This window comes from Trematosphaeria pertusa (genome assembly GCF_010094035.1).
Source record: "Trematosphaeria pertusa strain CBS 122368 unplaced genomic scaffold BU26scaffold_14, whole genome shotgun sequence".
NCBI lineage: Eukaryota > Fungi > Ascomycota > Dothideomycetes > Pleosporales > Trematosphaeriaceae > Trematosphaeria > Trematosphaeria pertusa.
The window spans coordinates 286,225-313,327 of record NW_022987225.1 but is presented as its reverse complement, the minus strand read 5'-3'; the positions used below and the strand labels follow the sequence as shown (position 1 = coordinate 313,327).

Genomic DNA, 27,103 nt, shown 5'->3' with positions numbered 1-27,103 from the left:
ACCTCGTTTGAGCCTTTGCGAGTCTAAAACCGCGAGGAGCCATTATCATCAATTTGAGTTTCCTCAATTTCCCGTCAACTGCGGCGTCTGAAGCCGATTTGCGACATGCCGGAACCAAAATATACAATCTTCCTAAATCCTCTTATTACAAGCAATCTAAGCATGCAAATGACCGCTCCATAAAAGGTGAGTCTCATGTCCTCCACTATACCCCTACATTCTAGATAGCACTTTCCACCCTCTTCCCAAACACCCTAAACCTCTTCACCCCGCCATCCGGAATAATCACCAGCTTCGCATGCGTATACGCCTTCCCGTCGACCCCCTTCAATTCGTTCTTATACTTATGCTCCGTATCCGGTCCACTCTTCTGCGGTTCCAAAACTTCCACCCAACTCGCATCCTCGCTCCCCGGCTCCTTCTCAAACTCCCCCGCGAAAACTTGTACCTTCTGCGGAAAGTTGCCCCTGAAGTGCGCTGTATCAATTACAAGATGATCGATCTCGCCCTTCGCGCCGAGCCGTATAATGGCCCAGTCGACGTGCGGGCCCCGCGTGCGCTTCGTCTCCCAGCCATCGCCCATGTCTTTACCGCGGCCGGGGAGCAAAAGGTTGTCCTTAGTGCCGAAGTGCTGGTCGGAGCACGAGGTGGCTACGCCGCCCATTACGGTAGCAGAGAGCTCGAATATGGCGTCTTGGCTTTGAGGGAAGACGGGGACTGCGAGGCCGTAGAGGCGGAACCGCGCGATACCGCCGTCCGGGTACATGAGCAGTCGCACATGCGTATACGCCTTGTCCGTCATCTTCTCTAACATCCAGGCATGCCGTTGGCTAGGTCCGCACTCCTGCTTCCCAAGTATCGTTTCCCAGCCTTTGAAGTCCGCCTTCTTGACCTCATCCTCGTCCTTCTCGCCAGTGATGAAACAGCCCTCCACCGCGATTTCTGGCGCGTGATTCCCATTGAAGAATGCGGTATCGACTTCCACTCCGGCAGCCTTGCCGCTCGCGACGCCGAGCCGTATGACGACCCAGTCGAAAGGTTCCTGGTTGTGCCGACGTGTTTCCCAGCCATCGTACCAGGCACCCGCATGTGTGAAGACACCGGGTTTCCGGACCGGCGGGGTGGGTGTGATGAGGTTTTCGGCGGCCGCGAACCATTCGTCGCTGAAGGAGACTATCTTTGAGCCCAGGGGTGCGGAGATGAGGTCTGAAATTGTCAGCTTGGTGCACCTGGAGTTGACGGCTGTGAGGCTACAAGGGGTAGCATACCTATATATCGAGACTTAAACATTGAGTCAATCTGGTCGATTGGAATGCTGCGAGCTTGTGAGCTCGAGCTCGAGGTTGCTGTCTCTTGGACGTCGTCGGGGGACAGGGTGCGAATCTCCATGATTTTGAACGGCAGCGAGGGGCTCTGAGGGCAATTATATGATCAATTGACCATGAGTGTTGAAGGATAGTGAAGGAAAAGCGGCGTGGTGCCCTTAGGAAACTTTGTTTGAGTGGACTGCTGTGTGGCGGGGTTTGCGGGGCAAGAGCAACCGGAGACCGCCGATAAGACGTAAGTGGCCGATAGCGGCATGGTGGCGGAGGGAATAGTATCGAGTAAGAGAAATTGAGCGGACATCATTCTTTCTATCCAGTAAAGGACTGAAAGCGATGAAAAAGGTCGAATAGACGAGGATGGTGACGGGTATTCTCAAATGCCGAGCAGGATGAATTGAAATCTAGGCGCATGTTCCCCTACCAAACAAGCTCACGCCGATGCGATCCAAAATGCATCTATTCTAGATGGATAAGCAAAGGAAGACCGCTCATTCCAGCAGCCGTGCGCCGTGCTTGATGTTCCGCGCTGAAATTCAAAATGCGCTTTCGTTTTCGTCTCCAAATACCCCATACACTGGTCGTAATCGTCATGAATGTACAGTCAATTCCTCGACCTAGGTGAGGGTTTAGAAGAGTGCCGTATCTTCTACCTCTTTCGACCGGTTGAGACTGGCCAGAAAAGATCGGTTGAGCGACGATTGAAGTTGACCCGTCTGGTCCGCTGTTAGCACTGCCGCATGGATGGGCCATAGCTATGCTGTTCAGGCTTCACCCATAACTTGAATCGTTCCACTGCGTCTCATCGTATAGACTACTACCATTCTTATTCCCACCAGTGAGGTCGAGCTTGGACATAAATTCGGGCGGCACTGTAGGAATATATTTCCTCTCTCGCTCCTTGTTGACTCCGCCGAAGCCAGCGCCATACATTATAAGCATGTCTGTCGAGGTCGGTAGATGGAAAGGTAGCATATACGAAGGATCGAGGAGTAGCTCGTCTGGCGGCTCGTCCTTTTCCTCTTCCTCGGAGGCCCTCGAAGGCGCGGGCGATGGCGCAGTGATAGGTTGCGATGTAGGTTTGACCGGTGTCGATGGCGCGGAATCGGGAGCTTTTTGAGGAGGATTAGGAGATTTTGCTCGTGCCGCCTTCCGTTCTGCGGCCGCTTTCTGCAAGTGCACGATATAGTTTCGAGCGCTTTTCGTCAGGCCCTTTTCGCCAACCTCTGGCCTGTAGTACTTTGCAGCATGGAGCAGCTGCTGGGGGGAGAGCCGCGTCAACTGTTGCAAGGTACCCACGAGCGACTCTAGGTCCTCGCCAAGGGAAGAGAAACACTGAAGCCACTGCAGGAGCTGTACAAGTGGCTCGAGGTGGCGTTTAGCAGACTCTACAGTGTTCTCGCCTGTCGATGTCATGGATCCATTCTCGTAATGCTCCGGCTGTCGGTTATTTGCTCGTGCCCAGTCTTCGAGAGTGGAAACGTTCATCCGAATTTGCATAGCTTTCGTTCGAGCTAGGTACTTGCGATTCGACATTATGCGATTGAATATTTCGGCGGACAGCCAATATATCAGTTGCGCGAGGATCTGAGCAGTGATCACGGAGTGGATGTCGTATAGGTCGAGCACAAAGAGCGTTGACGAGAGGAGCGAGGTGATGTTTCGTGGCGACGGCTGCATGCGTCTTTTCGGGGAGGGAGGACGGAAGCGTTTCTCGAGTGGTTCAGGCGGTTTCGCCTTTGCCTTTGTTCGAAATATTTTCCACTCGTGCTGAAAATGGACATCTTCAAATCCAGGCATAGGCTCATGATCTAGCATGGCTTGGTCCAAGCATTTGTCCATCCGCCGCTCGGCGTCCCGAATGATCAAGATAAAGATCTCGTTGACGAGCTCAGCCATCTGCAGTTGGAATTCGCTGGTGGCCGCAACGAGGCCCGCATCCTTTTTAAGGTAATGCAGAAGTAATGTCGCGTTCGACATCCAGAATGCGAGGACGGTCATATCCCATTGGTGCTTTTCGATAACATCGTTGATCTTTTCCATGGCTGAGACGAGTAACGTTTCCAAAAGCTCTGGACCGGAGTGGTAATGCGCATAACGAGCACTTAGGAACAGAATGTTGGCGGGGATGGGTTTCTGGGAGGGAGATCGCTGCGGCGTCATGGTTGTGATGATGATATCCAGGATGCGATCCAGCTCAGTCTCCTGGAAGACGAACATTTGATCATTCAGACATCGATCCCAAACGAACTCTTGCGCCTCCTCCTCCAGTTCTCCGGGTGACTACAATGGTCAAAGGGGTTAGTTACATAATCAAGAAAGGAAGGCATGCTTACCTCTGGCTGCTCATCAATGCCCAGGTTGCCGATGTCGACTTCGAGGTTGAAGGCGCTTTCCATCATCATGCGCCGCTTCATGTCGTTCTCCTGCATCTCCTGTTCGAATCGGTCCTGGGAGAATCCTGAGCTGTAGAAATCTTCCGTCACCCCGGCATTGCCGATGCTGTAGCCGCTCTCATGGAGATACTCGGATATCTCGCTGTTTGGCTCCACGAAATCGAACGCCGTCCTACCAGCAGATGATTTGACGTCCGTAGAAGCACCATGGTCGAGCAGAAGCTTCACGATGCCCTTGTGGCGGTTGGTCATGGCCCACATGAGCGGCGTCCACCGGTTCCTGTCCTGCACGTCTACCTTGGAGCCTTCTTCGATTAGGGCGGCTGCGACGTCCTCGTGCCCGAAGCAACTTGCATAGACCAGCGGCGGTGTTCCTTCGGCGTCAACAGCGTCAATGTCAATGTATTCCCTAGCTTTTCCGTCCAGCAGCCGTTTCACCCTCTCCAACTCGCCGTTCGATGCCGCGAGAGTGAACAGGCCTTGCAGTGCCTCCTTCTTCTCCTCGTGGGACAGCTTCTCGTCGGCCACCACCTTCGCTTCATCGCCGGAGTTGTCGTTCTTCAAGCGGGCCTGGTGCGCGAGCATCTGCACTAGCCGGCTGTCGCTGTCCTCGAGCTGCTGCATGTCCTCGTCGCCGAGACTGGGGTCGTCGAGGGATAGATTGAAGCTGAGGGGCCGGGCGGGCATTGGCGTTGTGAGGAACTGTGACTGCCCTATTCACGCCATCAGACTCGTGCAATACAATCGCTCTTTCCCACGGGCCACTCACCCTGCCAGGCATCGTAAATTTCTGTCTCCTCCCCCAGCATAGGGAGGGCCCTTCTGTCATCTAGCGATGTGGGTAGGTCGGCCGGGAGCTGTCGAGGCTTTGGCGGGTCGCCTGTGTAGGCATGCTCGTGTTCTGGGGAGTCCATGGTGCAGCATTGATGGGGTCGTCAGCACGTACAAGGCATGCATGCGTAACCTGCACACAGTAGACCTCGGGACTGCACACAGTAGACGTGTTTCGAGCAAGTCCAGCGTGGCTGCCGGCGGCGGCGGGGGGGAAGGTGCGAGGCGGAAGTCGCTCCTGCGGAATGCGGGAGGGGCCGGACTTCAGTCGTGCAGCTCTGTCATGCTGCGGCGGCTGATTCTAAGGGTGTGGGCTCGGCTGGCGAATATCAAAATGCGAAAATGTTCGCGGATCTGCCCCCACGGCCGACGTGTGATGTGGTTCGGAAGCTGAGTGCTGCCGATCGGGGTCGCTAGGCTCAAACAGTCGGCCTGCAGGCGGGGACAAAGCCTTGGGCGAAAGGCCGAAGCAAGCTTGCCCCAATCAGCCATGGTGGCTGGACCTCCATCAGTCAGCGCGGAGCATTGGCGTGCAGATGTCATTCGCGCTGTCTCATCAACACCTTTGAGGCCCTGATACACTTCGTCCTCTTCCGGCGCGCTCCTCGCGACTCTGCCCCGTCTCCCGAGGATGCCTGCTTTCACCGCCGCTGCCCCGTAACCCCACGTATCCATCTCCTTCGACTCGTACGGCCACGCTTCGGCCCCGCCCTAGAACATGACTTGAGGCAGGGTCCCGACTGCGGCGACACAGGCACCATGGCCGCGGCGGAGGATGATCACGGTCGCGGCGCGCGCTTCTCCAAGATATTCTCGCGCTTGCTGGAGCTCCCGAATTACTCGTGGGACACGGAGATCGAGCCCTTCCATTCTGTAAGTTTGCGTGGGACAGCAGCGAGAGCGCGCCGTTAACTTGACCAGTCCTACGATAATTGGCACTTCTACGGCATACAGAAGGCGACCCGAGAGCGCCCTATATCACGAGGCCGAAGCGCAGGCAATTCCATCGCTTCCGCCCACTCTCCTGAGTCGAGCCGACCGCCCTTGTATCGAAGCCACCAGTCCTCCGGGAGCGATGCCAGCGGAGCCACGAGTCACACAGGAGGCACCGATGTGCCCCGAGATCGCCCCGTCATCTGTCGCGTATCCACCCACACTCTTCGTCTCGAACGCGAATTCCGCCTCTCCAAGCAGATAGTCCAACAGTCCGATCCTGCATGCCGCCACTTCGTTCGCCCCATCGAATTCATAAGGCTGCCGACGAAGCCCGGAAATACAGAGCCCCTCGTCGCCAGTATATTCGAAGCTCCCGGCGCCAACTATTTGAGAGATCTGGTCCAGTTCGGCCCCAATGCATACAAGGTCACCAGCCAGGACAACACCTTCCGCTTTGGGCAGTTTGAGTACAAGGGTGGCATACCGCTTCTCACCTTCTTGGATTTTGCGATTGGCGCAGCCGAGTGCCTTGAAATATTGCATCATGGCCACGAACTTGTCCATGGAGAGATACGAGGGGACGCCTTCCACTTCGCGGAGAATGGCGCAGTGAAAATGATCAATTTTGGGAGCGGTGCGAGGTCTTTCGAGAATGGCCTTACGTCTGCTGGATGGAACACCCTCAGCAAAGAACTGGGTGTCGAGTTGAAGCTCGCCTTCATCGCGCCCGAGCAGACAGGTAGAATGCCCGCCGAGCCCGATAGCCGCACCGATATCTACAGCCTTGGAGTCCTGTTCTATACTATGCTATGCGGCGAGCTACCCTTCGACGGAAGTACGCCTCTCGATGTCATGCAGAATGTTCTAAGCAAGCGGATACCGCCCGTCTCATCGAAGCGAATGGACATTCCAGACGCTCTATCGAGCGTTATCCAACACATGACGCATAAGAACATCGAGGACAGATACCATTCAACATCGGGCTTGAAGTTTGATCTTATTAAGATTCGCGAACTACTCTCAGAGGGCGATACTCAAGGATTGATATCCTTCCAGGTCGGATCCAAAGACATTAGTTGCTTTTTCAACCTTCCTCTGAAACAGATCGGGCGAGAAAAAGAGCGCCAAATCATCGTGGATGTAATCGAACGCGTGGCGAAGCGGCGACGCCACGGCCCTCTGTTTTCGAAGGCTTTGTCGAGCCTGAGCTCAAGTTCTTCATACTCAGATCCGCGCATGGAAACGACTCAGCTTGATGATATCATATCCGACAGTACAAGCTCCAGAGGCTCCGACAGCCGTTTGAACAGCGTATCCGTGCCCAGCTCCGGTCCGGTCTTCATGGAAGCAGCTCGAACGGTCCAACAGAGGTCACAAGATAGCGTAGTTCAGTCGGAAAGCTCTTTGGAAGATGCATCGGAAACACGGCCGCAGCTACAAGCACCGAGTCGAGGCCAATCCAACAACAGTTTAGAAGGGTCTTTGTCCGTCTCGCGCTCCGGTCAATCTGAGAGCAGTTCTTTGCTACGAAGCATGTCGAACGCGCGAAACTCAAAGTTGAGAAGAAAAGCTCGTTGTGAGATCGTTGCGATTCAAGGTGCCACAGGGCTGGGCAAGTCGAGGCTGGTGCAAAGCATTCAGACGACTGCGCGCAGTAATGGCTATTTTGCATCGGCCAAGTTCGATCCAGCCAAGAAAGCGCCTTTTGAGCCGATTCTGAAGCTGATGTCCAGCCTATTCCGTCAGATATTCTCGGAGGCTGATGTAGGCACGGTATGTAAGAGCCGGGATATCTTGAGATGTCTTATTGCCTGCACTCAGGCGAGGTGTGACGGTATGAAGTGGTCTTTGAGCTACCCCCAGTGTCTAGTCAAGCCACATGAAGTGCTTTTCTGCACGACATCGCGATGCTTGGCGAATGCTGTGGGTCGCTTCGGAGACCTGGGAGGTGCCTGCCCCACAAGACTGGTATCTTGCAGTGCCACATAAGACATGCTCCAGTATACCCAGGTCTCCCTCTCCTCGAAGATTCGCTAATGATGCATGAATAGGACTTCCACCAGACCTTGACGAATCATCTGAAGAACACGGGTGTCTGGGGTGTGCTCCATAGCTATCTTGATCTTCCCGAATGGCTCCTTTCGGCTGGCAGCGCCGCAAAAACTCCGCAGCAACGCGACATCGAATTGACAAGAGAAAAGAACTGTAGCAGGCGGGCATCTTCACCCGCAATCCATTGCGGAACTGCTGGACACGCCGCCGACGCCTGGCTCCGGAGTGGAGGCACGTCAAAATCCTCCCGTTTTATGAACATCTTCCTTGATGTGCTTCGTCTCCTCGCAATCCAGAAGCTCTGCATATGGAGCCTTGAAGATGTCCAGAACTCGGATCCGGAGAGTGCTGAGCTTATCCATCATATTGTGCAAGCCAAGATCCCTCTTATCCTTATATTCACGTTCCAGGACGAGGATGCCATACCCAAGGAGCTCCGCGCGCTGCTACATACGGCAACGGCAACCAAGCTTCAGCTCCTCCCATTTACCGAGGCACAGACTGCAGAGTACGTTGCGGAAACCTTGCACCGAGATGCAGAGTACATACTTCCCTTGGTAGCAGTCATTCAGGAGAAGAGCCGCGGCAACCTATTCTACATACGGGAGATCTTGGACGCATGCTACCGAAAACACTGCGTGTACTACTGCTGGAGACAAGGACGCTGGTGTTTCGACCTCGACAAAGTGTTTGAGATCTTCGAAAGCCCGGAGTATGGCTCTGCGGTAAACAACGATTTCCTAGCTAGGCGGCTTCGGGAATTGCCTCACAATACTCGCAAGCTTGTCGCGTGGGCGTCCTTGCTAGGTGGATCTTTCTCGTTTGCGCTGGTCAAGAAGCTTCTGGACCCCAAAAACGCTCCCCCGGACGGCACGCGAATACCCCTTTTGCGCGATAAAGAGTGCGCCGTTACAGCGCTCAACGGAGCCATTTCCGCTTACGTACTCATGCCAGCGGAGGATGAGGATAGGTTCCGATTTAGCCACGATCGATACCTCATGGCCGCTGCGGGATCTTTGGACGCGGAGTGGGACACGCAAATGATGCACTATGTCATTGCAAAATTAGTGACATCTGGCGCGGAATTCCGCGAGGATTCCACACTTGGGTCGAAAGCTTTGTATATGCGGAGTCGGCACATATGCCTCGCTACCGAATTGATCAAGGGGCGAGAGACAAAAAGAGCACCATTTCGAGATGTCTTGTACCAAGCCGCAGAGACTGCTTGCGAGTCCGGAGCCAGGTCTACAGGGATGTATTACTACGCGCATTGTCTGCTCCTGCTTCAGGACAACCCGTGGAACGATGACCGACCTGACGTCTCATACCAGGAAACACTCCAACTCTTTGTACGGTCTGCTGAGTGCTACTGGCATCAAGGCATGTACGACGAAGCTCTTACCCTGATTCGGACGACCTTCAAGCACGCTCGCGATGCGTGTGATATGGCGGGCTCCTTCATTCTGCAATCACGTGTGTTCGCGGTCCGAGGGGACAGCTTCGCGGCGTTCCAGGCGCTGAAGGATTGCTTATCTCTCCTAGGGACGCCTATTCCGCCTACTACCTGGGACGAGTGCGATGCCGAATTTCAGGAGATTTGTGCCCTTCTTCAGAACTCAGACAAGGAAGCATTGCTTTCACGACCTCTTGCAGCGGACGACCGCATCTTGATGACCATGGGTCCAGTTTTTATCGAGCTTCTTAGCGCGGCTTTCTGGTCAAACAGCCTGCTCTTCTACCAGAGCACCCTCAAGATGGTCGGCCTGCACCTTCGTCGGGGCACTGTGTCCCAGGTTGCGCTTGGGTACGTGCATTTAGGCTCAATCGCAGGAGGTCGCTTCAACATGATTGAATTCGCGATTGAATGCGGCATGATCGCGAAACGATTGTTCGATCTGTACCCTGAGGATCACTACACCCTGGGACGAGGCCAGACTTTGCATACTCTCTTCATCGGTCATTTCGAAGCGCCTATATCCGACTTGATTCCTGGGCTTAATGGAGCAATGGAGGCTTCTGTAACCGCCGGCGACAGAATCTTGTCTCTCCTCAATCTAGGAGTGGTCGCTCATTTCAGGCTGATGGCATCTCACGACGCCGCTGAGCTGGAAGCTTGGATCGACGAGGCACCTTTAGAGTTCAAGAACTGGCAGCGTGATCTACGCGGCGGCGTCTTTCTAACGGCAGCACGACAATATGCGAGAGCGCTACAAGGAAAGACCGGAATCCAAGATCCGTCGCTCGTCTTCTCCGACACCGAACATAACTCCGTAGCGTACATCGAATACCTAGAGAACAAAGCGAGCAATCCGAAGCGACCAAAGACATTCTATCTCAGCACCCAGGTGCCCATTCTAGTTTTGTACGGCTATTGGCGCGAGGCTATCGCCTTAAGCGAACAGCTTCTACCTATGTTGGATAGTCTCTGGTGCCAGAGGCTCACATATTCTACTAAGTATCACTTGTCTTTGGCTTACATGGCATTGATTCGAGAAGAGCCTCAGCATCCTGACGTCCCGCGCATGCTGGACTTTGTCCGCCAGACTCTTAACAAGATGGAAGCTTGCTGTGTCATCACAGACGTCAACTATCGACAGTGGATCGCATTACTTACTGCGATGCTTGCTGAGATAACCGGGGATCCTGCAACAGCCTTGCTCAACTACGAGATAGCCATGGATCATTGTGAAGTCAATGGTTTTACGTTGGATGAGGCGTACTCCTTCGAGTTGTATGCTGAATGGCTGATTCGGAAGAAAGCACTCAGGCCCGCTCGACATATGCTGAAAGACTGCATATCGACCTATCGCAGGATATCAGCATTCGGCAAAGCGAATTACCTGACAATGAAGTATGAGTGGCTTCTCCGCGGCACCGCCTCTCTCAGCACGATGGACGTCGGGGTTCAGACTACTATTATCGATACGGGAAATACTCCGTTCAGGCTAGAGCAGAATGAGGACCAGGAGTCTCGGCTTCTGGGTACAGAAACTGCCGTTGACCGGACACAGAACTGGATTGCTCCGAACTCTGCGAAGCGACATGATACCCACGACTTGCGGAACGGTTTCTCGGCAGTAGGCCTCGATATGCTGGATCTGAGCTCTATCCTTGAGAGCAGCCAAGTCTTGTCTAGCGAGCTGAAGGTCGACAAGCTGATGGCGAAGATGGCGGAAATAATTCTGGAATCTACCGGCGCTTCGCTCTGCGGTATCGTCATCGAAGACAGCCACATCGAATGGAGTATTGCTTGCGTGGCGACGAACCAGGCGGAGAACGACAGTGGGTTCCCCACCGGCGTAACATCATTCCCGGCTGGTCAGCCCTTGGATACAGTAGACGACGTAGTCGCTAGGCAAATCACGCTCTACACCCTTCGATTCCGCGAAACGGTTTTTGTACAAAACCTCCTTGAAGACGACCGATTCTCCAACGTATCTGAGTCCTACCTCAAGCGCAATCCCGACGGCAAAGCGGTTATCTGCATTCCCATCATACATTCCGACAAACTCATGGGCTCGATATATGTCGAAGGACCTCCAAACTCATTCACGGAGCGTAACACGAATGTGTTGCGATTACTCGTAAACCAGATCTCGATCTCACTAGCGAATGCACTGCTGTTCAAGCAGGTTGAGCGTGTGAGCGCGAGCAACGAGGCCATGCTGGAGATGCAGAAGCGGGCGCTCTCTCAAGCGAGGGCGGCGGAGAATAAGGCGAAGGAGGCGGAGGCAGTAGCTATCAGGAATATGAAGCTCAAAGAAGAGGCGGCAAGGGCAAAAAGCTTGTTCCTAGCGAATGTGTCGCATGAGCTACGTACCCCTCTGAACGGTGTCATTGGCATGTCTGAGCTGCTGAAAGCAAGTCCCCTAAATCCAGAACAAGCAGGATATGCCGATTCTATCAGGGTCTGTGCGGACACGCTTCTTTCGATCATCAACGACTTGCTTGACTACTCCAAGCTAGAGGCTGGCAAGATGAGCGTCATCTCCATGCCCCTATCGCTCAATGAAACCATCACCGAAGTGGTCCGAGCGCTCGCCTACACCAACGCAGAGCGCGGCCTAAAGACCGTCGAACAACTGGAACTAAACCCCGAACTCCTAGTCATGGGCGATCCCGTCCGCCTGCACCAAATCCTCATGAACCTCCTCTCTAACAGCTACAAGTTCACGCCCAAAGGCTCGGTCACCGTCCGCGCCGTCGTCGATCAAGAAAGCGACGACTGGATTGACGTAACCTGTAGCGTCATCGACACCGGCATCGGCATCCCAGAGGAGCAAAAGAAGAAGCTGTTCCTCCCATTCAGCCAGATTGAATCTTCTAGCTCCCGCAGCTATGGCGGCACAGGCCTCGGCCTCAGCATCTGTAAGGCGCTCATCGAGAACGTCATGAAAGGCAAGGTGTGGCTTGAGAGCACACCTGGAGTGGGCACCACCGTTTCCTTCTCCCTACGTTTCCAGAAAGCGGCAAAAGCCGAGGCGCAAAAGCGGCAATATACGAGCCGCGATCCAGATCCTATGGCTAAGTTCTCGTCCCAAGAGAACAATGGCCATGAACAGTCCATCGGGAGTCAGTGCATTGACTTGTCCAAAATTCCGCGGAACGAACTCAGGATCTGCATTGCAGAGGACAATCTGATCAATCAACGGATCGCGATAAGCTTTGTGCAGAAGCTGGGTTTCAAGTGCGACGCCTATCTGGATGGGTTCAAGACCATCGATGCATTGGAGCGGGCGAGCAATAACGGGAGGCCGTTTCATCTCGTGCTTATGGATGTGCAGATGCCGCACTGTGATGGCTACGAAGGCAAGTCAAGTCGCCGTTTCACTTTCTTCTTTCTCTTCTTCTTCCTCAACAGAACGATATCTAACCGCCTCATAGCTACACGCCTGATCCGCCAACACAAAGACCCAAATATCAGAAACATACTCATCATCGCAATGACTGCCTCCGCCATCCAAGGCGACCGCGAGAAATGCCTCGAGTCCGGCATGAACAATTATCTCGCCAAACCTGTGCGCGCGCAGACACTCAAGGCGCTATTGGAAAGCTACCTAAACAAGCAGGACGACGGGCGGGAGATTCCAGACCTCCAAGCCGAGGCAAACAAGGTGGTCACAGAGGTCTTGAAGGAAGCCGAGCAGGAAGCCTCAAAGGAGGAAGCACCTGATGGCACACAAGGCGGCCCTGTGCAAGCCGGAAACGGACCAAGTAAGGGAGAGGAGAAGCCGCCGACGAGACCCAATTCGGTCCGCATGAATACGACGCAGCGGTGGACGGGGCACGAGGATGGGACGAGAACGCCAGAGGAGTCAGGGCATCAGCATCTATGGAGTGGGTAATGATTACAGAAGGGTTAGGCGCTATCCATCATTTACCTTCCCGCAATTTGTTCGCTCTCGATATTTTCCCTTGGATTTGGGCGGCTTCTTGGATACCTTTTGCTTATCGCGGTTTGCTTGGAGCATCGCACGCGGCGTCTAGAGAGCTCGAACGGATATAGTACCCCGGGATACGATGGAATGGGATGGAATGCATACATGGATACATGACGGTTGCCGCACAAACGATTGATATTTAGCATATCTTGAATATAGAGACAGCGAGCCTGTTAAACGTAGTGCTTCTGTATTATGAGCGTGATTGCGACGACATTTTTGAACAGGGTCACTCCGCGTTCACGCGGCAGGAATCATTTTAGCTGGACGATAGAAGCGATGAGACGCAGGCGTATTACAGAGCTTTGACATTCACTCTACCCACAGCTAAACCCAATCCAGTAACTACCTCGGCACTAGCGTCATTACTACGACTCCGTCAGCACCTTCCCGCTTCCCCTCCCCCTTCCCTCGTCACAAAACATTCCCCATTCCAAAACAAAGATTTCACACTCGCAACTACCTCCTTATCTTTATTTGCACCTCCCAGCGTGCAATTCATCCCTCGACGTTGAAGTTCCAAAGATTGCGGATCCGAACATGTCAGCCAAGCACCCCCTCCTCGTCGCGACGGCCATCGCGCATGGCGTGTTGGGCTTGGGCCATACGGTAAGCCAAACGCAACAACGAGATGGGTGAGATAGTAAAAGGGATGGTTATGTTGATATGTGAGTGGAACAGATGAAAGGCCTCGACCAGTTCAAGCACGACTCGCTGAACCAGCTCCCGGCCATGCTGCGTGGTGCTGTGAAAGCAGGCTGGTATGAGGGTAGTGTGTTCTTTGCTATCGTTGGTAAGCTCGCCTTTCCAGTCCTTCTCTGAGTTCGGTGAGTGTGTTGATTGATGGCCGTCCAGGGATCTTGAACTACAAGTGGAGCCAGACTGGCCTTCTCGACAGCGCCGATAAAGCGATTGCTGGGTTGCTGACGACGTTGCTCTTTGCGGCTGGGGCAAACTACTACCGCACGGGAGACAAGCCGACTGGGCTGCTTCTGAGTTTGGTTGGTGTTTTGCAGGCTGTTGGTGCTAAGAAGGCTGCCTTGTAAACTGAACAGAGTATATGTAAAAGTCCGTTTTCATTATCCGTATCCCGTTATCATAAGGCTTGCCGTTACGCTAGCGTTAAGTAACAGCAAGCCCCAAGGCCGTCAAGGCATAAACCGTCGTGACAGAATCCCGCAACCCAGCATGCTTTTTGCTAAACAATCCCAAACCAGACCAAGTGCCGTACGCAAGCCGTGACCGTGCAAACCAGACTCGGGAGCCCTCAAGACAGGTAACCCCCATACATGCACCCACAGCCCCATGCCTCTACTCCCCAGCCTCCTTCCGCATCTTGCTGACCTCGACCGGGGCCTTCCTGTGAGCCGCAGCGAGGAGCTTCTTCAGGCGTGCAACATAGTGGTCCTCTATGCTGCGGCTCGGGTCGGCGATAAACTCGTCGAGAGCCAGCTGTTCAAGCTGCATGATGGCACGATCGGCGTAGTCCTCCACCTCCTCGGCCCAGTTCGTCTTCTCGGAGACTCCGCTAACGGCGCCGTCGCTCTTGATCGAATTTCCGCGGCTATGGCTGCCCTCGGGGGGGACCTCAGTGGAAGAGGTTGGCTTCTTGTCCGGATTGGAGACCGGCAGATCGTGGCTGTTGAAGTTGAGGTATTCTTCGATAAGCGGGTTGATCCTCGGGGAGCCCAGCATGATCGGGATAGAGCCTGCAGTTGGAGAGATAAGTGAAGAGGCAGATGTAATATTATGATGAGCTTTTGCAGTGGAGTATTTACCGGTTGAGCTCATATCATCAGCGACGTCTTCACCGTCATCCTCCGCAATCGAAGCCACGGCGGAGCGGTTGCTGGAAGTGACATCAGCGTCCTTGCCGGATGAGCTGCGCTCTTCGAGCTTGAGTTGGGCGAGACGGTCGCCAATGGCGCTCAGACCGCGTCCGCGACCGTACTTGACAGAAGGTGCCGGAGAGAAGGTCTCGGGCGTGTTGATAGGAGGGCTAGGATACATGGCCGCGTCGGCGCTTTCGTTGAGGTCCTCCTCAATAGGTCCGAGGATCCTGCCAACGTCCGCGAGGTCTACACGCGGTGGCGAGTCGATATCGTCGAGGGCTTCTGTGCGCGGCGTTGGGTTTGGTGGAGTTGGTGCGCCCGAAGTGGAGCACACGGACGTGACCTTGGTAGCGGTTGCAGACATTTTTGCTATCGGTCGAGTGATGCTGGCGTTTTTCAGTGATATTGCTCTGCAAAATAGAAAAGAATTCCAGACTGACGACCGCAACTCGCAAAAGCAGGCGCAAAAAGCGTTCGGATTGCGAGCGGAGCGCGCGTGGTGTGCAGAACACAGTTTGTGCGGGCAGACTTTATATAGCCTTTGGCAAGTCGCGGTGAAGGCCAAAGGTTGGAAAACGTAGCCGCAAACAAGCGCCCCTGTGACGGAGCGCAATTGACAGGTCGGCTCGTCATGCCGCGAAGGGGGTGAAATAGAGCGGCGGTCATGATGATATTCGGAGGTCGAGGTACGTGCTCCCACGCACCGAGCAGCGGCCAACTCAAGGTCCAGCGGCATGCTCGTCACCGCTTCTAGAGCCCGCACTCCTCTGCCGTATAAAATCAACCTCTCCGGACGGCGTCCTGAACACGGAGGTGCTCGACGGTAGGTCGTGCAGCGCGATTGGCTCTGGTGCCGGAGCTTCTCGGTGACCGCTGCTCCTCGAGCACGCCGGAGATACAATACCGCTCCCGTTCAAATCACCTTTTCTCTTTCGAAGCCTCTTTTGAATCCAAGGGAGGAAGTTGTAGTAGCCCCCACATGCAAAGACACCAATCCACAACACAAGCTCGGTTCCATAGATCACCAATCCCAGAGCGTCCAAGGTAGGTTGGAAGAAAACGGATACCAAAGAAAATAGGTCCCCAGCAGCATCGATGCCAACAAATAGGAACGATATACCGCGCACCGTTCGATGCACATATATATCCCAGTAGTGCCTGAGCACGCCGGCTGCGAGTAATGCTGCCGATAGGACGGCCATGAGAGTAAGCGGCCACTGTAGGTACTTGCCTTTAGCAATGCGCAAAGCAATGATAAGTGCAGCCTGGATACCGCCCATAACGCAGGCGACAGGAACCACAACGGCGAGCGAGCGCGTGACGGACCATTTCTACGACGAAAGCCGTTAGTCGAGGCACCCTTCTCAAAGCCCAAACTTGAAGATGGAAGTACCTTCTCGTAGTAAAAGCATTGAATCCAAGTCACAAGGCTTAGGAAGGTCAGAATCTGTGGCTGTATCCTGAGGGCGACATTGAATTCCTCGACGATGTTGTATACGCCGAGGGGCACCCCTGCCCAGGCCCAGAGCATCATCATCGTGGGCTGCAGTCCAACAGCATTATGTCGCCGATAGTTGATCACGATCTGGGGTATCAACTTTGGGCTCATCAGCTGCTATCTCTTTCATCCCATCTTCCACTGGTTGACAAACCTGGACCGACCAGCAGACCTGCTCCCAATTAGTCCTTCTTTCTCTGAAGGTCAGAACCAGACTTACGGCGCCCATTGCCCCCAGCACATTTGCAGCAATCGGTACATCCATTTCTTCCTGTCTGCAACCTCTGGGTATTCATGGAATGGGAGACGCGGGCGATTGCTGCGATGATATAGATCAGATAAAGTCCAGCGCAGGGACAAGGATACCCTGCACAGCGAGAGCCGCACGGACATGTGCTTAGATATGCGACTTGCCAAGCGGAATTCCGGAGCATGCGGAGCTTTCACATTCTTTTACAAGTTTGCGATTTCGCGCAGGAGCATGGCGCCGGGGCCAGTGGAACAGAATGAGCGGGATTGGACAGACACTGCGCCGCCGAAGAAGCTGCCCAAGGGCGTCGTGCTAGGTCCGGATGGAAAGCCGTGAGTAGCCATGTCTCTTGAATGCGCCTCGAGCTCTGGGAGCGCCAGCATGCACTCCTCCATGCCACATACAAGTGCTAATGATTCCGTCTATACTGCAGTTGCCGTACCTGCACCGACGTAGCGTCGTGGTTCGCCATGACGAAAGGCTCAAAATCCAAATCCGCCGCACCGCCCGTCCTCCCCTCCGACTGCCCGCCCGACGTAGAAACCCTCGGCCGCTCCTCCTGGACTCTGCTGCACTCCATAACCGCTCAGTACCCGGAGAAACCCTCTCCCGACCTCCAGGCCGAGACTCGTACCTTCATGTCCACCTTCGCGAAGCTTTACCCTTGCTGGTGGTGCGGAAAGGACTTCCAGGCGTGGATGAAGATGGATGGGAATGCGCCGCGAGTTAGCAGTAGAGACGAGTTTGGGCGCTGGATGTGTGAGGCGCATAATGCGGTGAATGTGAAGCTGGGCAAGAAGGAGTTTGATTGCAATAAGTGGGAGGAGAGATGGCGGACGGGGTGGAAGGATGGGAGGTGTGATCCTTGAGGCTAAGCAAGAGTGGCATTTGACTGTACATTATATGTATACCATGGCGGCTGTACTTGACGACGCTGCATAGCGAGGATTCCGCTCTGTAACACATGGGCATTGGGCGGCGTTTGGGGATACCATCTCAACTTTGGATAGAGCAACGAATCTAGACTGTACGATACGGCAATAACCCGCATCACACTCACAAGTAGCAGAGCTTCGTGGACTTTTTCTGGGTCTTAGATGCTAATATACACCACCTACATCTAGGTTTCCTGCCGCTTTTCAAGCCGGGGACGTACAAGGCAAAGCAGGGATGCTTGGATGGGATGCTATCAAAGAGTGGAAGAGGGCTGCTGTTGTAAATACGAGGGCGAAGTGTTTGTGAAGGGGGGACAACGGATTATGTTTTAAGAGTTGAAAATTGTGAGAGATCGTAATAAAGCAGATATTTAGGACAGCAGTTACCATTGTTGCCAGTCAAGCTTTCAGGAAAGTTTTCGCATACTGAACCCTTTCTACCAACCAAGGCGGCCACTAGTTTTGTGGACTCTCTCTCTCTCTCTCTCTCTCTCTCTCTCTTCTCTAATCATCACCCTGCGATTTGACATCTTCGCTCGTCCCAACCACCAGGCTTATTCGTATCCGCTAGGCCGGCACAGAGCCACTCTTTCGAGAAGCTCAGTAACCCCTCACTCGAACTCTGGATATCGTATACTCGGTACCGCCCAACCACCGCCGACATGACCTCACCGTGTCGTCTCGAAACCTTCGCCGTAATGACGGGCATGAGGGCATGATAAAAGGAATGACTGCCATGAAGTGCTTCACTTCATCCACAAGATTTGGCAACCGCGACCACGACCGTCCACCACCAAGATGGAAGCTGCAGCGCCCAGCACAACCGCCCCTTTCCCTACCACTACACACTCTTACTTCGACTCCGATCCCATCCTCCCCACCACCTCCACATCTCTACCCACAGAACACCAACCCCAGGAAACCACCCTCTCCCGTCTCGACCGCGACTCCGCCATCGCCCTCGGCGCTGTGCTCTGCCTCATCCTCACCGCCATCCTCTGGACCTTGCGAACACGGACCAAGCACCGGCGAGAGCACCTGCGAGATCTGGAACTCCGCGACTCGCCAAACAATGCAAGGATGGGGATCCAGCAGACGAGGACTTCCCGCGTGGACAGGAAAGGCAGTTGGCCAAGGGGAAGAGAAGAAAGGGGTGCAGGGGATGGAAGGGAGAGCGTGGCTACGCTGCCGCGGTACTCGGCGTCGTGGGCGAGGAGGGATTCTGCGATGAGGGGTACGTGGGGATCGATGGGTAGGGGAACGGATAGGGAGATGGAGAAAAGATGGTGGGGAAGTGTAGCGAAATATGGGAGCACTGCGCGTGCGGACCGAGACCACCCACTTCCTGCTCTTCCTCCGTCACCGACACTCTCCTCAATTACCCGCTCCCCCTCGACGCGCAGCACTCCGTGCCGGTACTCGGTGCACGGCTATGAGTGGCCGGATCCAGAGCCGCAAGCACACTATCGCTGCGAACGCCATGGCCCGGGTGAACGCCTTGGTAGATTCAGAGGCGTGGTCTAGGAGACTAAGCGTGATAGGCAGGGTCTTGATGATGGCGCGAGGGCAGCCGGAAGGAGGGATACGGCGATACAGGCGGATCCTTTAGATAGGAGAAAGACGGAAGTGAGAGATTGGGCGAGGGGGAAAGTGTAGGATACTTCTGGTTTGGGTGGTATTGATATGAGGAGCAGGGAGTGTAAGGGTCTGGGACTGGATGATGCGGGGAGGCATCACTTGAAGCGGGAATGGAGAGAAGAAGAGGATTCAGTACGGTGGGAGCGGGGAGGAAAGATGCGCAGAGTGGACGCCAGAGATACTTCAGGCGTCAGCCTTATCAATTCAAAAGACAAGGAGGAATAGGGCAAGGGCATGCTATGACAGAAACACGACGACTATTCTTTCCGGAAAGACATTGAAAAACAAATGTTTGACAGCGATAAAAGCTCTATTCTTCCCACCGACATTAAAGGAAATATTTGGATTGCATTTACTGTGTAGCAGAGAAGATGGGTAGTTGGTTTCCGCCCTCTACTCCAACCAACCGACCCCTTCCCGATGCAAGATGTGTTCCACGAATCCGAGAAGATGCTATGTCTTGCATACGTAGGGATTATTAGTCCGAGTATGAGCTTTAGATTAGCTAGGTGTTCAGCTGCGGCTCTGCTCAGATTCGCGCAAATAGGTGTTGGTTCCCGGATTCCCCCGTCTAACCATAAATTCCATCATTGCCCTGAGATTGAGCGCACATGATGCATGCTAGAGGAAATTATCGCATAATCTCCTGATAGATGAGGACTATAACTTGTTAGTGAAGATCTATGGAATGAAAATAACTTGGAACATACGCTTGAGCTGCTCTTTGGTGAGGTTGTCCTTGTTCTTGTCAAAGTCGAAGAATTCCTCCGGAATCGGATCCGCAGTCGGCTCGTCATCCGGGTCGTGGTACGGCTCAAGGTAAGGGTGCTTCAGAGCGTCCTCGACCGTGATGCGCTTGACAGGGTTGAACGCAAGTAACCGCTCCAACAGGTCCAAAGCGAGGTCAGAAGTTTTGGGGAACATGGCCTTCCACGGGATCTTCTTCTTGAACGGAAGCGAGCGGATGTACTCCCGAGCACGACGAGACTTGATACCGTAGTAGTCCTCCATAGTCGGAGTGCCTAGCACATCGAGGATGAGGGTCAGCTGGTGGTGATCTGTTCATATCGAGTTAGCAATTACCAAATCCTGCCCGGGCCAATCTACTCACAGTCCTTCCCTGGAAATAGAGGCTTGCCGCTCAACATCTCTGCCAATATGCAGCCTACACTCCACACGTCGATAGCCTTGGTGTACTCCTTGAATGTGAGCATTATCTCCGGTGCTCGGTACCAACGAGTAGCGACGTATTCCGTCATGAAACCTGAGTTGTCCTCGGTCGACGCTGCAGATCGCGCAAGTCCAAAGTCGCAGACCTTGAGATCGCAGTTGGCGTTCAGAAGGAGGTTGGAGGGCTTGAGGTCACGGTGTAGAACGTTCGCGGAATGCATCGCTTTCAAGGCGCGCAGCGTCTGGTAGATGAAGTATTGGCAGTGGTCGTCCGAGAGCTCTTGGGTGCGGATGACGCGGTGCATGTCCGTCTCCATGAGTTCCTGCATTGAACATCAGCATATGCTTCTAATCTAACATGTAGGTTTCGCACCTGGATGAGGTAGACTTCGGTGAAAGTCTCGTAGTTCCGAGGCTTCTGGATGTCGAGGATTGAGATGATGTTCTCGTGGTTGAAGTACCTGAGCAGCTTCATTTCTCGCAGAGTTCTCAGGCAGAACATGGAGTGGTCGAAAGGCGTAATCTTCTTGATGGCGACCTTCTGACCCGACGGCTTGTGCAGCGCGGAGCTGTCAAGCTGTTAGCAGCCAATCTGACATTGACAGACACACCAAAGCTCACCATACAACACCGTAAGCGCCCTCTCCAACCACATCCTGGATATCGTACTGCTCTGACACGTTGAAGGAGATCTTCCTGGAGCTGCCGCTCCCGGTAGGTGCGCGAGACATGGCGGCGGCTGGGGGGTATTATGCGCGTGTGCGCGTGGAGGAGGGTCGAATTGAGCAGTTGCTCAGGCCCTGCAGTGTCGAGAGGATCGGCGTCTCGTTGGAGCCAATGCGAGAATTTGGGAGGCGCAAAGAATCGAGTTTAAGAGTGCCGGCGGAAATCTGGATCCATTGTTCGTCAGTGGGACAAGCACGTTTGAAAGGACGTCATTGTTCACAATAAGGAAGGAGGGTCCCGCTATGTGCTTTCACTCGCAGTTGTGGAGGAAGCGCAAATTCGCATGCTCTATGCCTTCAGGATGCGGGAGTGAATGAAACGCAGGGCATGCGGACCGGGTCACAAACTGAAGCTATTGGTTGCATCCCAAGTATGCCTCACCGCCCCGCATTTCATGTTCAAAGAAAGAAAATGCACCTACCTGTAGAACAAATACTGCGCCCTGACCGTGTCGCACTGAAGGCTGGCAATCGGAATCGACTGGCCGGCTCCTCTGCCGTCACGATTTGTGTAGTCCTTGTTTCCGTCCCGTAGTCTCCAGTAGCTGTCCGAAAGATGCGCCCCCGGCGGCAAAGACAATGTCCCTCCTCTAGTCAGCCAGCGTGCGGGGATACCGTCCGGCGATGCTATCGGCGGGTCAGGGTTCGTAGAGGCGTGGAGCGGCGACTGCAGAGGATTGCTGCGGAGCCTGAGAGATTCAGCGGCGGGGCAGGTCTGGCAGGGACTGCGTCCGCTGGTGCGCCAAGTCAGCGTCGTGGATGGGCAACGGCGCAAGGAGCGAGGGGACGGCGGAGAGCAGGCGACGCACAGGAGAGCAGCGTCTGCGGGCAGGAGACGGGGCGTGTCTCCGGCGGCGGAGGGCTATCGCGTGGAGCGGGCGAAGGCAGGTGCGACGGTGCTGTGTGCGTTCCCAGGTGGGATGGCGGGGCTCGTGGATGCGCGTCGTCTGAAGCGGAACGCAGGCACGCACAGTTGCTGAGCACTTGCTGGCCACGCCGACGTCGAGAATGCGGATTCAAGTGCGAGAGTGCGAGAGTGCGAGAGTGCCAGAGTGCCAGAGATCCGGCTGCGCTGATATAGTATGTATCCGGGCCGTGCTGGAGGAAGAAGGTGCAGCGCCGGCCTGGAGTCGCAGGCCCGCAGCCAGCGCCCGCGCCCGCGCAAGCTCAGTGAGGGTCCGGCCTTGCGTTAGCCGCTGAGGACTGTGCTCTGGCATTGGAGACACACGATTCGCCGCCCATTCCGCACCCACTCCGTTCATTGGTGTAACCCGCTTACGCCTCAGAGCAAGAACAGCAGCGCGAATCACCCCAGAGACACCTCCTGTGATCTCTGCTATGCACCTCTGTCACCACGCCCTCTGCCTGTGTTTCGCTCCTGCCATCGCAGCATCGGATTGGGAAAGCGCCATTCCCAGGACCCCAGGACCTCCATCTCACGGCGGCCGCGCTGCTTGTCCCTTCGCCGCCTCACCACCTCCTCGCCGCCGTCCCTTTATCAAAACCACTGCTGGGCTCGTCGAATCAGCCGTCGAACCCGTGACGTCCACCTTTTACCCTTCGTTGCCCGCCGTCGTGGCTGGTGCTCAGAGGTGCCAACCACAGGGCCAAGCATTGTAGGGCAGCATCTGAAACCATGCCCAACGAGTCGCTAAGGGGGGCGGTTGCACCTTTGCAACGTCTATACTTAGCGGACCCAGTATGAAGCCGAAGCAGCAATGCGGCTATATACGCTCCCGAGATCCATTGGGTCCCGTTCCTGCATGGGGCGCAGTTGCATCTCACTTTAACACAACCACCACCAACCATCACTACCCCGACGCCCCAACACGCCGGATGCTAAGGCCTGCGAGTCTTATTTCGGCCCCAGGCACCAAAAACTGCACACCATCCCGTTGTCTTCCCGTCTGATTTCGGCTCCCGGCGTTTGACATCGAACGAGCTGAGACTTCTGGAAGCGTTTCAGTACCGAGCCGAGTCGCCTCACCACCATTCTGGATTGCCGCCATTATTAAAAGACCACATCGCTGACTCTCCTCTGCCTCTGAAGCAGCCGAATCTGCCAAATCTGCGGCCTTAATACCCGTCTTAATGCTGTAACCGGCTATCAGTCTCTGATACTGGGCTATGTTTGCGACGGAGGAGACGCCGTCCAGCTTACAACCCCTAAATCCATCTTGCAACCTTCGCCGTCGCCGAAAGCCTTTGCTACTCGGAACCGCAAATGTCCTGTAAAGGCATGGAAATTAGCGGAACACCCGTTCAAGAGGACAGCTGTCTAGGTTTTTGCGTTGGGGTAAGCTCCCATCGCTTTGGAAATCGATCGCATTCCCTCCGTGGCGACCGTTGCAATTTGACGAACACAAACTGTGGCAAGAGTTGAAAACCCGAGTCACTCCTCAGCATTGGACCCAGGGATCAATGTCGTGGACCCGTGAACCGAAGAGATGGATAGTGCCAGTAACCTCATCTGCAAGGTCCCGGTGGGCGTTGAGCCCTCGAATGGTAGGTGTCGCAGATCCAGGATTCTGTGCCCATGTACGCTTCTCCACGTCGTACGTCTTTCCTTATAGGGCTTTACGTCTGCCTCTTCAAGTCTAGATCTCACCCTCCCAACAAGATCGACTGTAACCTCGTGCTCGGATATGCCGCGCAACTGCATGATACCTACCGGTCACCTGTGGGCTCGCAGACTCAGTCCGAAGACCGAAGGTAAGGCGGATTCAGCACGAACACACCGAATGTTGGTGGTCCCGGAAGGGGAGGCGAGTTGACACGACACCACGATCTTCCACAAGTTCCATTAGTACTACCTCTGACAGTCATGGTCATGAAATCTCCTTCGAACTCCTAATCAAGCCGCCGCACCTCGGCATCCAATCCTAGTCACCGCTCCTCAACGCCTTTTATGCTTTCCCTTCTATCCTTCCGCGTTTCCATTCCAGCTTTTCTATGCACAGCCTCTCTTCCTTTTCTATCCTCCTTTGTTCTCTCCGTCACCCCTTGAACCACTTCGTAAGGCCGGCTAGTCAGGCGGTAGGCGACCCTGAGGGAGGGTACTGGTGCCCGCCCTTCTCGACTTTAGGCTCGCATGTGCACCATTCGCCTTGGGGGACTTTGTCCATGACGCCGGGGACGTGGTTTCCACAGCCCCACCATGTAGTCTTGTCTAATGACGGGTTAGCGAGGTGAATGGAATGATGCGGACGGGGAAAAGGAGTGATGAAAGGATCGGTTGAAGGACGTTGGTATTATCAAGTGAGAATGTAGAGAATAATAGGTTACTTACGGCATTCAGAGCAGGTAGCCTTATGGCACATCTTGAAGGTCAGTGTACAGGTCTTGGCGTTGAGAGTAGTAGTCAGGCTTCGATCTTCGCTTTTGGTCGACGGAGACGATGTAGTATGTTTGAATCTTATCGAGAATGTTTTGTTGTTTCGAGTTCGGTGTTCGTGACGTAGAAGCGGTGTTCGTGGTTGATATACTTTCCTCCGCGATCCCTCTTTCACCTCGCCGAAGTGAGGTCGCCGATTCGGGAACCACGGATCGTGACTGGTTACCGCCCGCGACTCCACCACATTCGGCTTGGTTCTAGGCGGGAGGGGCGTCCCTAGCGTTTCTAGATGGTGGTGCCAGCACGTGGCGCTGGGATTTGAAATACCGACGGGCGAATTTGGCGTACTCGGGCGAGAGTATCGCGACGTCGGGAGACAGCTGCTAGACTTCGCCGTTTGTCGACTGATCATTCCTGAAGCGCTTTTTGCGACTTTCCCCACTAGCTTACATTTGGTGAGGCTTCCATATAATCTAGCTCTTGCATCAGGTAAGTACATGGAAGGCTCTAAGACGCACGACATGCAGGAGACATATGCACCCTAAGAGAGGTGAGCGCAGCTGAGACGCCTTCGGAAAGGATCCCGCAAATCAGATGTTTATTCCATCAGCCATCTAAGAACTGTCGACTTCAATTCGAAACTTTTGCTGCATTGCCCAAGGCGCCCGTTACTACTGATATGGAACGAACTCGCATATTCACCTCGCCGAGATGCACGAGTTCCTGAGACTTCAGATAACTAATCGAAAGATATCTTAGTCGCCTTCTTAGTCATATCAACGTCTTTGTAGAAAGCACCATATGCATCGTGTCCCTTCTTCTTCACAGTAGTGCCGAACTTGAGGAGTTCTTCGGGAACGGGCTGGTTTGCAGCTTTGAGCACGTTGATCAAGCTAGATGGAGATTAGCGAAGGAATACAGAGGAAGAGGTACAAAGTTGGCACTTACGCCCCAGAAAGAGCCTTATCGTGCTCGGTAAAAAGCGTGATTGCAAGACCCTCTTTGCCAGCGCGCCCCGTCCGACCAATCCGGTGGACGTAATCCTCAGCTGTCAACGGGAACGTCACATTGATGACGAGCTTGACAGCCGGAATATCAAGACCTCGTGCAGCGACATCAGTCGCTACAAGCAGCGGCACATCGCCGGCCTTGAAGGCTTGCAGAGAAGCAGTTCGCTTATCCTGGCTGAGGTCACCATGGATACCTCCGACCCGAAAGCCCTTCATGCGAATGAAGTTCTCCACTCGTACAGCCTCCTTCTTGTACAAGCAAAAGACAAGAATGCGGTCATCCTTGCTCTTGCCTGATTGATACTGCTTCAGTAGCTGAAGCAAGCGAGTCTCTTTACCGCGAGGATCAACCACTTCGACCAACTGTTTGATGCGCGTGTTGGCACGCAGTTCCCCCGATACATTGTCGCCGATGGTAATCCTCACTGGTGACTGCATAAAGGTAGCTGCCAGCTCGCGAACTGACGGCGGCCAAGTGGCCGTGAACATGAGCGTTTGTCGCTTCTTCGGCGTGCACTGGATAATCTGCCGGATAGCCTCCTCGAAGCCCTTGTCCAACATTCGATCCGCCTCGTCCAGTACGACAAACTCAGCTTTGCTGAGGTCTGCGGAGCCGTCTCCGATCAGGTCATTCAAGCGACCCGGTGTAGCAACTACAATGTGTGCCGTGCGAGCGGCCTTCACCTGGGGTTCTTTCGGCACACCTCCGTATACGCAAACCACTTGTAGATATGCCGGCGTGGCTAGCTGCACCAATTGGTCGTGGATCTGCACAGCCAGCTCTCGTGTTGGCGACACGATGACTGCTTTTATGCCCTTTTGCTGTTTCTTTGGCAAAGAGGAGATAAACTTGACGCAGGGCACTCCGAATGCGAGTGTTTTGCCAGAGCCAGTTTCTGCGACTCCGACCATGTCCCTCCCTGACAGTAGAGACGGCCATGCTGCTGCCTGTATGGGTGTGGGCGCGGTGAACGAGGCAAACGGCGCTCGCTGGGATTCGTCGGTGACAGGTACATACGAGAACTTAATAATCGGGCGGAGCTTTCTAGCAGAGGGTAGGGGATCGTCGATCGTGACTGAATGCGTGGTCAGGTAGGAGTCAACCTCTGACTGAGAAAGTGCGGTCAGTTCCTTGGCTTCAATGTAAGAGTAACTACCAGAGTCCGCGACTGGCTCTGGGCTAGTCGCAGAGGATTCTACTCTAGAGGCGACTGTAGAGGTAGCTTCCGAAGTGATTTTCGAGGATGCGGTGGTGGAATTGTTGTCTCCTCCAACTTCAGCCGATTTCTTCGATCGCTTCTTCTCTGCCTTCCGCGCCGCTTTCTTGGAGGCTTTGGCAGCAGCTTCGTCTTCTTCTACTCCATTCGTCGTGGTCTCTGTAGCATCTGTCTCCGAGCGCAACTTCGCTGCCTTCTTCGCTTCCTTTGCCTCTCGTCTTGCCTTCTTCGCTGCCTTCCGCTCGGCTTTTGAGAGTTTCTCCTCATTTCCATCCTCATTTGGCAATTCTGCCTCCTGCTCTTCTATAGGCGTAGTAGTTCCATTGCTTGTGGGTACGGATTCGGTGTCTGTGGTATGCTTTCGGCGCTTCTCGCTCTTGTCTTTGCGGCTCTTCTTTCGAGACAAAGAGTCCAGCTTGACGGTCGCGTCGTCATCGGCTACCACATCTGAAATTGCTCGCTTCCCCATCTTGATCGTCGGTTTGGTATAAGCGGTTGGAATTCTTCGCCGAGGAC

At 54.4% G+C, this 27,103-nt stretch overlaps 11 protein-coding genes across 11 annotated transcripts; 4 read left to right on the top strand and 7 right to left on the bottom strand.

Annotated features, from left to right (window-relative positions):
* Positions 1-220: 220 nt before the first annotated feature.
* Positions 221-1,389, bottom strand: BU26DRAFT_508648 (Allantoicase; the record flags this gene model as incomplete). Its single annotated transcript, XM_033827099.1, has 2 exons — positions 221-1,206; positions 1,269-1,389. 2 exons carry the CDS (start codon positions 1,387-1,389, stop codon positions 221-223), a joined length of 1,107 nt encoding a protein of 368 aa, XP_033679641.1.
* A 352-nt stretch (positions 1,390-1,741) lies between these two features.
* BU26DRAFT_83013 (uncharacterized protein) lies at positions 1,742-4,722 on the bottom strand. Its single transcript, XM_033836385.1, has 3 exons — positions 4,488-4,722; positions 3,659-4,431; positions 1,742-3,605 (listed from the first exon to the last, which is right to left on the bottom strand). The coding sequence occupies exons 1-3, from the start codon at positions 4,630-4,632 to the stop codon at positions 2,094-2,096; spliced, it is 2,430 nt and encodes an 809-aa protein (XP_033679640.1). The 5' UTR covers positions 4,633-4,722; the 3' UTR covers positions 1,742-2,093.
* A 379-nt stretch (positions 4,723-5,101) lies between these two features.
* On the top strand, positions 5,102-13,158 carry BU26DRAFT_542596 (uncharacterized protein). The gene is made up of 4 exons (XM_033831657.1): positions 5,102-5,422; positions 5,471-7,258; positions 7,537-12,346; positions 12,422-13,158. The coding sequence occupies exons 1-4, from the start codon at positions 5,309-5,311 to the stop codon at positions 12,880-12,882; spliced, it is 7,173 nt and encodes a 2,390-aa protein (XP_033679639.1). The 5' UTR covers positions 5,102-5,308; the 3' UTR covers positions 12,883-13,158.
* Positions 13,159-13,388: 230 nt separating this feature from the next.
* On the top strand, positions 13,389-14,150 carry BU26DRAFT_608199 (uncharacterized protein). Its single transcript, XM_033835823.1, has 3 exons — positions 13,389-13,587; positions 13,660-13,771; positions 13,834-14,150. Exons 1-3 carry the CDS (start codon positions 13,519-13,521, stop codon positions 14,022-14,024), a joined length of 372 nt encoding a protein of 123 aa, XP_033679638.1. The 5' UTR covers positions 13,389-13,518; the 3' UTR covers positions 14,025-14,150.
* Positions 14,151-14,289: 139 nt separating this feature from the next.
* BU26DRAFT_434847 (uncharacterized protein) lies at positions 14,290-15,174 on the bottom strand (the record flags this gene model as incomplete). Its single annotated transcript, XM_033824098.1, has 1 exon — positions 14,290-15,174. One exon carries the CDS (start codon positions 15,172-15,174, stop codon positions 14,290-14,292), a length of 885 nt encoding a protein of 294 aa, XP_033679637.1.
* A 355-nt stretch (positions 15,175-15,529) lies between these two features.
* On the bottom strand, positions 15,530-16,573 carry BU26DRAFT_579203 (PQ loop repeat protein; the record flags this gene model as incomplete). Its single annotated transcript, XM_033834444.1, has 4 exons — positions 15,530-16,141; positions 16,204-16,407; positions 16,463-16,483; positions 16,520-16,573. The coding sequence occupies 4 exons, from the start codon at positions 16,571-16,573 to the stop codon at positions 15,530-15,532; spliced, it is 891 nt and encodes a 296-aa protein (XP_033679636.1).
* Positions 16,574-16,789: 216 nt separating this feature from the next.
* BU26DRAFT_434057 (uncharacterized protein) lies at positions 16,790-17,427 on the top strand (the record flags this gene model as incomplete). The annotated part of the gene is made up of 2 exons (XM_033824054.1): positions 16,790-16,890; positions 16,992-17,427. The coding sequence occupies 2 exons, from the start codon at positions 16,790-16,792 to the stop codon at positions 17,425-17,427; spliced, it is 537 nt and encodes a 178-aa protein (XP_033679635.1).
* Positions 17,428-17,947: 520 nt separating this feature from the next.
* On the top strand, positions 17,948-19,284 carry BU26DRAFT_82879 (uncharacterized protein). The gene has a single exon (XM_033836382.1). It carries the CDS (start codon positions 18,292-18,294, stop codon positions 19,015-19,017), a length of 726 nt encoding a protein of 241 aa, XP_033679634.1. The 5' UTR covers positions 17,948-18,291; the 3' UTR covers positions 19,018-19,284.
* A 470-nt stretch (positions 19,285-19,754) lies between these two features.
* On the bottom strand, positions 19,755-21,469 carry BU26DRAFT_82887 (protein kinase). The gene is made up of 6 exons (XM_033836383.1): positions 21,449-21,469; positions 20,923-21,191; positions 20,675-20,870; positions 20,243-20,624; positions 19,842-20,189; positions 19,755-19,791 (listed from the first exon to the last, which is right to left on the bottom strand). Exons 2-6 carry the CDS (start codon positions 21,030-21,032, stop codon positions 19,763-19,765), a joined length of 1,065 nt encoding a protein of 354 aa, XP_033679633.1. The 5' UTR covers positions 21,033-21,191; positions 21,449-21,469; the 3' UTR covers positions 19,755-19,762.
* Positions 21,470-23,946: 2,477 nt separating this feature from the next.
* Positions 23,947-24,426, bottom strand: BU26DRAFT_463277 (uncharacterized protein). Its single transcript, XM_033825124.1, has 2 exons — positions 24,316-24,426; positions 23,947-24,195 (listed from the first exon to the last, which is right to left on the bottom strand). Exons 1-2 carry the CDS (start codon positions 24,344-24,346, stop codon positions 24,056-24,058), a joined length of 171 nt encoding a protein of 56 aa, XP_033679632.1. The 5' UTR covers positions 24,347-24,426; the 3' UTR covers positions 23,947-24,055.
* Positions 24,427-24,900: 474 nt separating this feature from the next.
* Positions 24,901-27,091, bottom strand: BU26DRAFT_608195 (ATP-dependent RNA helicase DBP3). Its single transcript, XM_033835822.1, has 2 exons — positions 25,309-27,091; positions 24,901-25,253 (listed from the first exon to the last, which is right to left on the bottom strand). The coding sequence occupies exons 1-2, from the start codon at positions 27,054-27,056 to the stop codon at positions 25,100-25,102; spliced, it is 1,902 nt and encodes a 633-aa protein (XP_033679631.1). The 5' UTR covers positions 27,057-27,091; the 3' UTR covers positions 24,901-25,099.
* Positions 27,092-27,103: the final 12 nt, after the last annotated feature.

Excerpts from the sequence above, each read along its gene's own strand:
- BU26DRAFT_608199 (XM_033835823.1), top strand. The coding sequence starts at position 13,519 with ATGTCAGCCAAGCACCCCCTCCTCGTCGCGACGGCCATCGCGCATGGC. Across the intron at positions 13,588-13,659 it reads TGTTGGGCTTGGGCCATACG|ATGAAAGGCCTCGACCAGTT; the intron begins GTAAGCCAAACG and ends TGAGTGGAACAG. Across the intron at positions 13,772-13,833 it reads TGTGTTCTTTGCTATCGTTG|GGATCTTGAACTACAAGTGG; the intron begins GTAAGCTCGCCT and ends ATGGCCGTCCAG.
- BU26DRAFT_608195 (XM_033835822.1), bottom strand. The coding sequence starts at position 27,056 with ATGGGGAAGCGAGCAATTTCAGATGTGGTAGCCGATGACGACGCGACC. Across the intron at positions 25,254-25,308 it reads GATAAGGCTCTTTCTGGGGC|CTTGATCAACGTGCTCAAAG; the intron begins GTAAGTGCCAAC and ends ATCTCCATCTAG.
- BU26DRAFT_463277 (XM_033825124.1), bottom strand. The coding sequence starts at position 24,346 with ATGTGCCATAAGGCTACCTGCTCTGAATGCC. Across the intron at positions 24,196-24,315 it reads GGCTACCTGCTCTGAATGCC|ACAAGACTACATGGTGGGGC; the intron begins GTAAGTAACCTA and ends ACCCGTCATTAG.
- BU26DRAFT_542596 (XM_033831657.1), top strand. The coding sequence starts at position 5,309 with ATGGCCGCGGCGGAGGATGATCACGGTCGCGGCGCGCGCTTCTCCAAG. Across the intron at positions 5,423-5,470 it reads AGATCGAGCCCTTCCATTCT|TCCTACGATAATTGGCACTT; the intron begins GTAAGTTTGCGT and ends TAACTTGACCAG. Across the intron at positions 12,347-12,421 it reads GCACTGTGATGGCTACGAAG|CTACACGCCTGATCCGCCAA; the intron begins GCAAGTCAAGTC and ends ACCGCCTCATAG.
- BU26DRAFT_83013 (XM_033836385.1), bottom strand. The coding sequence starts at position 4,632 with ATGGACTCCCCAGAACACGAGCATGCCTACACAGGCGACCCGCCAAAG. Across the intron at positions 4,432-4,487 it reads AATTTACGATGCCTGGCAGG|GGCAGTCACAGTTCCTCACA; the intron begins GTGAGTGGCCCG and ends TGGCGTGAATAG. Across the intron at positions 3,606-3,658 it reads GCATTGATGAGCAGCCAGAG|TCACCCGGAGAACTGGAGGA; the intron begins GTAAGCATGCCT and ends TGACCATTGTAG.
- BU26DRAFT_82879 (XM_033836382.1), top strand. The coding sequence starts at position 18,292 with ATGGAAGCTGCAGCGCCCAGCACAACCGCCCCTTTCCCTACCACTACA.
- BU26DRAFT_82887 (XM_033836383.1), bottom strand. The coding sequence starts at position 21,032 with ATGTCTCGCGCACCTACCGGGAGCGGCAGCTCCAGGAAGATCTCCTTC. Across the intron at positions 20,625-20,674 it reads CCGAAGTCTACCTCATCCAG|GAACTCATGGAGACGGACAT; the intron begins GTGCGAAACCTA and ends TGTTCAATGCAG. Across the intron at positions 19,792-19,841 it reads CACCAAAGAGCAGCTCAAGC|TCCTCATCTATCAGGAGATT; the intron begins GTATGTTCCAAG and ends AACAAGTTATAG.